We start from the raw sequence: 12,137 nt of genomic DNA, 5'->3' as shown, positions 1-12,137 counted from the left end.
GTGAGCTGAGAAAATCTCAGTGAATTAGACCAACTAATTAAAGGATTTGACTTAAAGGGTTTGACCACTTTCAATAAATCTCATTAGACATGTATATGTACCTGTGTCTTTGCCTCGTGAGAGAGCTTAAGCCTCTCCATGTTCTCCCCATGCTGCCCTCTGCATGTATACACAACTTCCTGTTTCTCACTCCTTCAGTCTGTCCTTATGGCAGCCTCCAGTGTGTTTTTTTTTCTCTCAGTCTGTCTCAATGACAGGGAGATTGGAGGGGGGAGGAGGATGATCCATAATCTCCTGCTGCAGGTCCCTCCTATTTATCAGTGTTCAGTTGAGTTGTTGAATGTCAGCTCTCTTGTCTGTAAATAGATTTTTTTCTCTATAATATAACTATCTATATATTATAACTCATATAGCTATCTGAGAGCTCAAGACCTACAGGGCCCTAAATGCAAACAAGTTTTGTTTTGGGGCATGTGCTAGCCGTTGTTTCACTGTCTACCACACATCCCCATGTATTTCGGCAGGCCTGTGTATGAGCTGACTGCCAGAGTTGCATAATGTAACCATTGCATAATGGCTCAGAAACATTAAGAATACTGCAAAAACACTGACTACTAAAACGGACTGGACAGCAGTGGTTTGTGAACAGATAAAGCAAATATTTGTGTACAGGTAGCCTGACTGCAATTGGTGCTAACAGCATTAGACTGCACAGATACCAACTCCCTTGATAAGGGGGAATTGTAACACCAAATTATCAATTTATTGAAAATATTCTTAGCGAATGGCACAGCATAAAGAAGGGAAATTTAATGGTTGGCTTTATGGAGATGACGGAGATGTATAACTGCAATTTTGTCTACACAATCTATTGCCCTGTAAATGTAGGAAAAGTTCACAGATTACCATATATACTCCAGTATAAGCCTAGTTTTTCAGTACAAAAAATGTGCTTAAAAAATCAAACTCGGGTTATACTCAAGTAAAAAAAACAAAGGTTTTACCAGGTTTTTGTGGTAAAATTAGAGGCCTCGGCTTATACTTGGGTCGGCTTATACTCGAGTATGGTATGTGCTTGGTAATTAGTTACTAATGAAATAGCATATAACTTTAAAATAGCCTGCCCTTCCCACCATGTGTGTATGAATGGGATGTGGCCACTGATCTAAAATCAATTTAACAAAAATCTCTGGAGACCAAAGTAAAACAGTGTAATCCATATATCGATCGCAAAATGCTACAACACACCAGGAGCCTAACACTATCGCCATCACCAAAGAAGTGCATAAAAATGAGAAACTGTTCCAAAGATTGGCATTAGAAATAGAATGTAAATACACATAAACGCATGTACATATAGTCCATCTCAAAAAGGAGAACAAAAAATAGGAAAGTACCATGTAGGTGTAAAACATGTGCTGACTTATTATGTACAGAGCTCGATGTTCTCTCCATCCTGCAGGTCGTGCCAGATTCAGCACATGTCAATGGGGTTGGATCAATTAGAATAACTCTTGAACTTGCTTCAGGAACTGGTCCACGCTCTGGCCATTACGGTCCACTCCAACCCCCCAATGTGATGAGGAGGAGGCATGAGTGGGGAAAAAGTCATAATTCATGGCCTTATGCCTTCATAGTGTGAAAAATATATATAACAAAGATGGAAGCAAGAAATCAGTAAAAGTTGGAATTTTTTTTTCCATTTTATTCACTACCATGGGTATGTTGGTTTTACTGAACAAAAAAGTCCTGTGTGACCTTCTCTTCTGGGATTTTGATGGAATCTGCAATATACACAGCCTGAGCTCACAAATTTTAATATAATATAAATTTTCCTTTCCAAACAGCAAAAGGTTAACAGTCAAAGCTGAATTCCTGTGTAGTGTTGCCATGGTAACTTACATTCACTCTTTTGTTTTCAAGCTTAAACGGCTGTAATTAAGACAGTAAACAGAAAAATTCTAAAATAGTTGTCACAAATGCTACACTTTAAGGGGGAATATATTGTGAATTTTACTTTCTAGATAACACAATCTGTGTCTTAAAATACCAATTTTGCATTGAAGAAAACATTCAGAAATATAGGTATAAAAAATAGCAAAACCACTGTTTTTATGATGCAAGTGCCCCTCTTCCCACCAGTTGTTTTAGCAGTGCTCCTCCTGAATAGTTGCAGCAGTATCCCTAATCAGAGGAGGTAGATGTAGTAGATCCCCAGAGTAGGTTATCTCAGCAAATGAGAGCTATGTATTTCTTCTCTTTTTATTTTTCTACAATTTTACTGACTTTGGAATTTTTTCCCACTTGCCAGTACACAGAATGATATATATATATTTTTTCCTTTATTAATATTTTCTCAATAAAAATATACAATAAACAGTCACATACAAACGATGAAATCATATACAATTGAGATCACCACCACATATATATCAATGTTTATGGTCCCCAATTACCCTACCCCGCTCCCTTTCCACCCCAGCCCAACTACACCCCTAGAGAGAGATGATGGAATGACAACATTATGGGGAAGGGGTGGAGGATAATATTCTATACTTTACAACTTCTTTTTTTTCTTTTCTTTTTTTCTTTTCCCTTTTTTTAATGTACACAAAAAGGTATTACAAATTACAAACAATCAAATATACATTCTTAAATCAATTAAATAAAAAAGCCATAATACACTAATACACATAGTTACAGCATAGAAATTTCCCCCCCAAGTCCCCACCCCACACCCCCTTTGATTACATTACTGGTTTTAATTTGTCCAAACCCTACGAAAATGACATTCCCACCTTACATACCACATATCCAAACCCAGGACAAAAGAAAAAAAATTAATTTAAAATTTTCCTCCTCTTTTCCATCCTCTGCTCCCCCTCGCCTCCCGTACTGCCCATGACTACCTCTATTTCAAAACTACCCCATAAGCATTTTCTCTTCTGGTGAGAAAAACAGCTCAATCCATTATTTTCTATATTTATAATTATATTTCCCCCCAGAACTGCTTCTACTATTCTCAAAGCCTTCGGCCAAGATTGTCTTATTCGTGATATGTTTCCAGAATGCTACTGAAGGAGGGATCGGGGAAATCCAATTTTTTATAGTGCAAAACCTTGCCAAAAATAACAATTTTTTGACTATGTAATTCCCTTTTTCCCGGCCAAAATACCCTTCCCAAATGTATTTCTTCTCTTTACCTCTTAACAATATGTGGCACACTACTATGTCATTGTGTTGTTAATGATGCATTACACATGGTGTAATAGAGCAGTATTTCACAATATTCTCCAATACTGATATACTGCAGTCAACTGATTGAGCAATGAGACCATGAAGCATTTAGACAACCTTAGGGAAGTTTTAATAAAAACAAGGGAAGAAAAGTAAATATTCGACTCACATCCCATTTTGTTAGAACGCATCTATAAATAAAGAAAGACAAATGCAACATCCCCCACTGGGGCTTAACCTTTTCTTGTGGCCTGGAGGCAGCCGGGGCCCAGAATACTGCAGTGGCTGGCTAGTGCAGCCTTCAACACGCTATGGTCACGGTGCTTGGTATTGGGACCGGAGGACGGGCCCACAGCCTGGCAGGTCTTCAGCAGGTGGTGTGTGAAAGAAATATGGAGGAAGAGGCTGAGGCAATGGTTTCTCCCTGGGGCAACCACTGAGGTGTATTTAGGATGAATCCCCGGGTGATGGATGGGTAGCCTGTGATGGGGATACAGCTTGATCCAAGGATTATACTGAGGCAGTGTTGTGAAAATCAACATTCAACTTTAAACAGCAGGCAACAGCCAAATGGTAGCAGCAGATTCAGCAAGCTGGTGAGCTGGTGGGAGATAGCTGGTCCGCAGATGGTGGATCTCAGCTCTGGGGCTTAAGTCTCTTGACTTGCCCTTATGTGTTAGGCAACTTGCCTTGACACTTCTGCTTCCTGGTATTCAGACACTGGCTCCTGCAGCTCAGCAGGACCTGCACTCTCCTCTGGTTGCTTTGCTGATATGTGCTCCAAGATGGAATCTCTCACTCTCCTGCACAGACTGAGTCTGCAGACTGCATACTCCCTTGGTCAGGTGGTAGCACTTTCCAATCAGCTTGCTTTATAATACCACAAGAAATATCATTGGACAATAACATATGGCATTCTTAACTCTTGTCTTACCAGGCAGTGGCTACAGCTGGAATTACAAAGTTCTCCAGTACTTAGATACCTCCTAGAGAGGTGATCAGTCTCCCTAACAGCTCCTAACATGGAGGGGACACTATTCTCAACTACCGCCTTGCCTACGCGTTGGCAGGGGTGTTGCACAAACATATTCTGAAAAGACCCAATCTATTAAAATATACAAAATGGACCATAGCGTGAACACTGTAACAGAAACCACCCTGAAATATTAGAATAATTAAAAAGTTGTAAATTTGCCCAAATGGTATCATTAAAAAATTACCCACATACGCAAGTATAATAATGTTATGGGTGTTATAATATGAAGATACTGATAATTTTTTTCCAAAGTTTTATCAAAGGTATTAAGATAAATCAACAACTATATAAATGTGTCATATCTTTGATACTGAAAGATCACAGATTTGGATCACACAGGAAGTACATTTTGTCCCACAGAAAACAAGACCTCATATGGCTTTGTTAACAGAAAGTAAAAAAGTTATGGCTTTTGTAATGTCGGGTAAGTTTTAACTGGATTGAGTTGTCCATTTTGTATCCTATTTAACTGATCTGTTTGTACTCCCCATACAACCCTCTACCATGTACTCCTCTACCATGGACAGACTCTTATACTCAATTTGTAAGTTAATAAACAGCAATATACACTAGTGAGAGTACACTTACAGAGCGTACATAGGACATTTTTTGCAACTACCAGAGACTATGCAGAGCCACACAAATGTGACTCTTCTTTTACTACTGTTTCTAATTTTTTTTTTATGGTCAATATCTAACGTGCCATCCTTGTTACAGTCTAAATCTGTCAGAGAGAAATGGCTTATGCAAGGAGCACCGGCTGGCTCAGTGGAAGAGGAAGAGGCTAGAAAGAGACAATGTGAGGAGGATGAAAAGAAATTAAAGTTACTTGAAGAAAATGTCCAAAGGCAAGTGATGCAATTTATTAGTTGTTTTAATAATCTCTTCCTGTGTTAACATGTCATTAAATGTGAATTTTTTTTTTATTATTGACTTTATTTACTAAAAAATATTAAAAATGTATGCTTTATCTGATTGAGTCTGAGTTACAAAGAAAGGCAGATGATGACCATCTATGTTCGTGCTGTAATATAATGCTATATTAAAATTAGCAACAGTCAGATCTTCAGTTGACAATTTGGGTGCCTGCCATTTAAAAAAATGGCATGTTCATCACCCAAATGGCCTCTGCCACTGTTGCGGCAGACAGAGCAAGCATCCCCTGTATGAATCAGAGCATGCATGCTTCTGTCATCAGCATAACAGACAGAAGATCCTGCACCTGAGCCTTTGGAGCATCCTCATGCTGCGACTTTTCTGGAAGACATTTCTCAGTTTTCTGCAGTTGGCAGATGCTTCACATCATTGCCACTGATAGAAAAATAAAATGAAGGGGAGCAAGAAATGGGGCAATAAAGCTGATGTTACAGTATCATTGGTGATATTGTCCTTTACATGGTGGCCTTTGCACAATTACTATGATGCCAATCACTGGAGAGAGGCAATATTAATCACTGCATTACATTAATATTAATTACTGGCAAAGAACACTGTAAACTTCAGAAGACCTTATAGGCATAAATTGGGACAATGTTCTCAAAGACAAAAGCTACCCCCAAAAAAGGGACTTTTTCACAAATATTCTAAAAAAGGCCTGTAAGAAACACATACCATATGGGAAAAAGAGGAACAAGAAAAAGCCAACTGGTCTTGTAAGGAGAGCAATAGGCGAGAAGGATAAGTCATTTAAGGTGCTAAAACAGGAGGGAAGCAATGAGGCAGTTAAAGGCCGCAAAAATAGAGACTGAGAGAAAAATTGCCAGGGAGAGCAAAAATAATCCCAAATTACTTTTTAAGTATATAATGATAAGCAACTAAAAACCAAGAGTGTGGGCCCTCTGAGGAATAACATGGGGGTCATGGTGGAAGGAGATGAGGAAAGGGCCAATCTACTGAATGTCGCCTTCTCGACTGTCTTTACCCAGGGAAATCCCCTGATGGAAGACACGATGAGGAATGATGTAAATTCTCTTTGGAATGTCGACAGTTTAACACAGGGAAAGGTTCAGCGGGATGTATCACTGGTCAGACCACACATGGAATATTGTGTACAGTTTTGGGCACCAGTGTATAAAAAGGATATAGGAGAGCTGGAACGGGTGCAGAGGAGAGCAACCAAGATTATTAGGGGATTGTGGGGACTAGAATATAATGACAGATTGGGATTATTCAGTTTAAAAAAAAGACGACTGAGGGGAGACCTCATTACAATGTACAAATACCTGAACGGACAGTACAAGGATCTCTCCAAAGATCTTTTTATACCTAGGTCTATGACCGGGATAGAGGAGAGGTGATTCTACCATCGATCAGACCACACATGGAATATTGGGGCACACTTAATTACCTGTCATTTTGACGCCGCCGATCCGGAATGTGTGACAAGGATTTGCGTCTGCTTCGATTCACTAAGATTGTGCTTCCAATTTCATGCATGTGTCGCTTCCCCCGCTGATGTCCACCGGAGTTCACCTTCTTCTTCAGTGCATGTGAGTGCTGATCTTACGACACAATTTGCTTTTTAAATTCCGCAAAATGGAAAAAAATCGCGAAACCCAATGGAAATGCGACTTTCGGACCCTTAGTAAATGTGCCCCATTGTGTACAGTTTTGGGCAACAGTGTATAAAAATGATATAGTAGAGCTGGAATGGGTGCAGAGGAGAGCAATCAAAATTATTAGGGGATTGGGGGGACTAGAATATAATAACAGATTACAAAATTTGGGATTATTCAGTTTAAACTAAATATCACAGGTTATGGGGAAAACACATTTGCTTAAAGGTTGGACTTGATGGACTTTTTTTTTCCAGACGTATACTATGTGATACTGTATGTGTTAATATTAATTACTGTTTTGCAGTAATATTATTTTTCTGATTTCTATGTTATACTCATCATGCAGTTAGTCTAACTGGCCAAAATGGTTGCTAACTAACATTAACCATATGTCTGCTTTATGATGACATAATTTTTTATATGATAATTTATTTTATTAGGCCGTTATGAGGCTTACATTTCGAACAACGAAAGTAAATTTCAAATGCAATATTTTTAGGGGACAATTCATCTTTGTGAGGGTTTTAGGTTGCAGTTTTTGCACTCAATCTCTCAGGGCGCGTTCACACGTTCCGCTAGCGCCGCTTTCATAACGCGCCGCTAGCGCACAGGGGGCGGAGTTTGGGGCGATCGCATATGCATTTCCAGAGAAACGCATGCGATCGGGTTATTAATCGCATGCGTTTCCCGGGAAACGCATATTCAATCGGCCCAAGCCCAGTCCACTGTGCGCTAGCATCACGTTATAAACGCGATGATAGCGGAACGTGTGAACGCGCCCTAAAAGGTTCACCATCACTGTCCTATAGTGACCTCAGTAGTGATGTGTTATTTGTGAACAGGTCACTGCTGAGGTTGCAGCAGTGACCTGAGCACAAATAAACATCATTGCCACTGCAAAAGGCTGAGAGGGGGGGGAATCTGAAAAGTGATAAACTTACATTTTTGTTATGAATCATATCCCACGTACTTTACTATGTTTTCAGGGTACTCAGATAACAAGACATGTTGACGTCACTTCTCTTTGAGGGTGCGGTCACACGTTGCCTTTACCACATGCGTTTAAAAACGCATTGGAACAGCTGAAGAGTGATTTACCTAACTAAACAGCTGTTAACACTTGTGTTTACAAAATGTAAATGTTACCGCTTGTGTTAACATTGTGTCAACAAATGCTATGTTAACACACGCGTTAATGGTAGCGAATTGTAAACACATGTGTTAACAGCTGTTTAATTAGGCAAATCACTCTTCAGCTATTCCAATGCGTTTTTAAAAGCATGCGGTAAACGCAACGTGTGACCGCACCCTTAAAGTCCTTTTCTCATGATTCCAGAGGAGCAAGAGCAGGATTTTACCCCTACCCAATTTTGACATCACCCTTCAAATAGTAGAAATCATGTGTTCTGTGTGGTACACAGATGTTGCTCCTTTTAATGGTAAATATAAAAAATAAAAACCTAAATTAATGAGCATTCAATTGATTAAAATTCTTTTTTATTTTTTTGCAACACAGTTTCTTTATGTACAGTTACTAAATTACATATAACGTCAATGTACTGAACTGCATTTTAATGTGGCAGTGAACAGATGAACAGATTGTTGCCAATTCTGTCAAAATAAGTTCACCTGACTTGTGAATATGGATGACCCTCAATTCCTCCAATAGCAGGTGTTTAGGGAAATAACAGCTGTTCAAGTTAGGTCTCAGCATGTAAGATTCTTTTTATCTCAACCTAGATAAGCCATCACCTAATGTATTAGGCAGTGACTTGCATCATCCTCTTTACGGAGAACACATCATACTTGGGCAAGTAAAGAAGTCCTTAAGAACCTCACTAAACTGACATGTGTACAGGGTCTTATAATTATGTTTTTTGTATAGTTATTCAAAATGGGGACAAAGTCTCCTTACTGAAGTTCTGTAAAAGTCGGTGGACTTTAAAGTGTTCTGCCATTAACCGCTTCCCGCCAAAGCCCTTTTTCGTTTCTGCGTTCTCATTTTTCACTCCCCACCTTCAAAAAACTTTTTTATTTTTCCATGTAAATAGCAGTGTGAAGGATTGTTTTCTGTGTAACAATTGCATAGTGACAGTACTTAATATTACTCCTGAGGAAGTCACATTGGTGATGAAACATGTGGGGTCTGTCTCCCCGCACCCTACCTTTTACCATTGCTTGATGCAGCCTTGATATCTACCATGGTTGGCCATTCCACTTCATTTTCTCCTGTTCATCAGGTTAATTTTTTCTTATTGGTTTGATAGATAACATTCATTATTATTTTTGGGGCCTGTGCAATATTTTGTCTCACGTGATTGATGATATATTACCCATATGTGGGTTTATTAATTATGCTCATTTAGGTGGGGTGTAGGGGAGTATCTCTGAAACCCTACTTCGTACTCATAGGTGTCCAGATGTGATGTAACTTTGGTTTACGTCCTTTTAAGTGTTTTTATTTTTGGTGTGTGTAATGTTTGATATAATAAAGATTTTGTTTGTACTTATGTTTGGCCGTTTGATGCATCTTCTTGTTCTCAATATGGTTATAGATTCATCTATTCATGCATGACTGCTTTATTGATGAGGTGCCCACCTCTTTCCAATTGTTTTGCAAGCACTGTATATTCTATGAAATGTAATGGAAAGCGGGAAAAAATCTCAAATGCAGTGAAAATGGTGAAAAGCGCATTTGCACTGTATTTTTGTGGGCTTGGATTTTACGGCTTTTACTATGTGCCCCAATTGACATGTCTACTTAATTCTTTGAGTCGGTGCATTTACAAATATTAAAACCTCCTGTACAAAAAAAAAAAAAAATCTTCATTTTGTCATCTTCTGGGGCTAATAACTTTTTTATATTATGCTACCATTTTTAGGACTTTTTGATAACTTTTTTATTGAATTTTTATATTTTTCAAAATGACCAAAAATGTGGCTATTTTCTGTTACAGGGTTAAATGCCGGAAATAACCGTTATTATATTTTGATAGATTGGACATTTTGGGATGCGATACCTAACATGTTTATGATTTTCACTGTTTCTTTATATTTATATCAGTTCTAAGGAAAGTGGGTTGATTAGAATTTTTAGTTTTTTTTTTTTTTAAAGTGAAACTTTTTTTTTTTTACTATTTTTCAGACCCACTAGGGTACTTTAACTCTAGGTTGTCTGATTGATCCTAACATTTACTGCCATACTACTGCATGGCAGTATATGGGGATTTTCCTCATCATTCATTACGATGTGCATATATATTCTGGTGATTTTGCGCCTAAAACACTGTTTAAAATCCTTGTGCCACATTTATCAAGGCTTTTAGACCTGTTTTAGCCATTTTACGACTTGTCCGACTGAGGGGGCGTGACCTTTGGCAAAGGGGACGTAGCCTTTTTGCATGTTCCGTGCGCCAAAAAATTGTGGCACAGAGTTTAGACCACTTTAAAATAGGTCTAAACTGGAAACCGACCGTCTTATCCTGCACCAGATTAATTAACACAGTGATAAATCTGGCACAGAAAATAACTAGGGTTTTTCTCCACTAAACTGACGGAACCTGGGACACATTGAGATATCCCCCCAATGAGCGGAAAGTGATCGCTGCTCATCCATAAGAAAATTAGTGGCCTGTCTGTTTAATTTTTGTATTGAAATTAGCGTCTGATTTAGCAGTGCACGATTTGTTGAGCCACGGTAACAGAGCACAATAGAAGTCTATGGGCATTGTGTGCATGAGGCCCCAACTGAGATTTAAGGTATCTTAGACTTTATTTTTTTGTTATTTACCAAGTGGTCAACTATAGATTGTCTTCACTATAGACATCTGCAACATCAACATCTGCACATACGGTATGCTATAGGTATGTTCAGATGCAGTAAGTTTTCTATAGAATTATACAGTGCAGTATGAGAAAAATCCTTCAGAGAAATTAACCTGTTCGCGATCGCCGCCGTGTATTCACGGCGGAGGTCGGGTCGCGCTGCATGGAGAGGGCTCTCGGGCTGAGCCCTCTCCATAGCCGGTAAGTCTTTGCTGCATATTGCAGCAAAGGCTTACAGGTAACACCCGCGATCGGTGCTAGCTTTGCCGGTAGCCTCAAAATGATAGCGGCGCCTGGGCACCGCCATCTTACCTGGGATCGCCGCTCCCTGTGATGTCATCGGGGAGCGGCGATCCATCTCCATGGTAGCCTCGGGTCTTCCGAAGACCCGAGGCTATTTCGTTTTAACCCCTTCATTAGAATGTGCTGATAGCACATTGTAATGAATGAGGAGGAAAATCCCCATATACTGCCATACTGTAGTATGGCAGTATATGATAGGATCGATCAGACAACCTAGGGTTAAAGTACCCTAGGGAGTATGAAAGATAGTAAAAATAAAAAAAAGTAAAAAAAAAAAAATTATAATAAAAAAACCTAAAATTTCAAATCACCCCCCTTTCCCTAGAACTGACATAAATATAAATAAACAGTAAAAATCATAAACACATTAGGTATCGACGCGTCCGAAAAGGCCCGATCTATCAAAATATATTAACAGTTTTTCAATGCGTTTAACCCCGTAACAGAAAATCGCGCCCAAAGTCAAAAATGGCACTTTTTTGCCATTTTGAAAAATATAAAAAAATATATAAAAAGTGATCAAAAGGTTGTACAGTCCTAAAAATGATATCATTGAAAATATTATCAAATTTCGCAAAAAATGACACCACCCACAGCTCCGTACACCAAAGTATAAAAAAGTTATTAGCGCCAGAATTTGGCAAAATAAAAAAAAATATTTTTGTACAGGATGTTTTCATTTTTGTAAAGGTATGAAAACATTATAAAACCTATACAAATTTGGCATCCCCTTAATCGTACTGACCCAAAGAACAAAGTAGACATGTCATTTGGGGCGCTCAGTGAAATATCCAAGCCCACAAGAAAATGGCGCAAATGCATTTTTTCACCATTTTCACTGCATTTGGAATTTTTTTCCCACTTCCGAGTACATGGCATGGAATATTTAATACGATCACTATGAAGTGCAATTTGTTACTCAGAAAACAAGCCATCACACAGCTCTTTACGTGTAAAAATAAAAAAGTTATAGATTTTTGAAGGTGGGGAGTGAAAAATGGACATGAAAAAACAGGAAAGCGCCCTGTCCTTAACCAGTTAAAGGATGATCTAGAATTTTTTATCTGCTTATTTCTATTCAGAAAACCTATATTTGCACTGCAAATTTCTGTTACATGTGTAAAATGTTACAGTATAAAAGGTGAAATTAGTGAAAGATTGGCAGTAAGGAAATATTC

The 12,137-nt window shown here is 38.6% G+C and overlaps 1 protein-coding gene across 10 annotated transcripts in view; it reads left to right on the top strand.

The window, feature by feature from the left end:
* PALM2AKAP2 (PALM2 and AKAP2 fusion) overlaps nt 1–12,137 on the top strand; it is a 212,644-nt gene that overhangs the window by 45,329 nt on the left and 155,178 nt on the right. For all 10 annotated transcript variants that reach the window (XM_072154848.1, XM_072154829.1, XM_072154832.1 and 7 more), the window contains exon 3: nt 4,991–5,121. In XM_072154848.1, the coding sequence (XP_072010949.1) occupies nt 4,991–5,121 (131 nt within the window). The remainder of the gene's footprint in view (nt 1–4,990; nt 5,122–12,137) is intronic.

This window comes from Engystomops pustulosus, chromosome 1 (assembly GCF_040894005.1).
Source record: "Engystomops pustulosus chromosome 1, aEngPut4.maternal, whole genome shotgun sequence".
In the NCBI taxonomy this organism is placed as follows: Eukaryota; Metazoa; Chordata; class Amphibia; order Anura; family Leptodactylidae; genus Engystomops; species Engystomops pustulosus.
The sequence above is the reverse complement of the archived record's forward strand: the minus strand, read 5'-3'. Positions and strand labels throughout refer to the sequence as shown.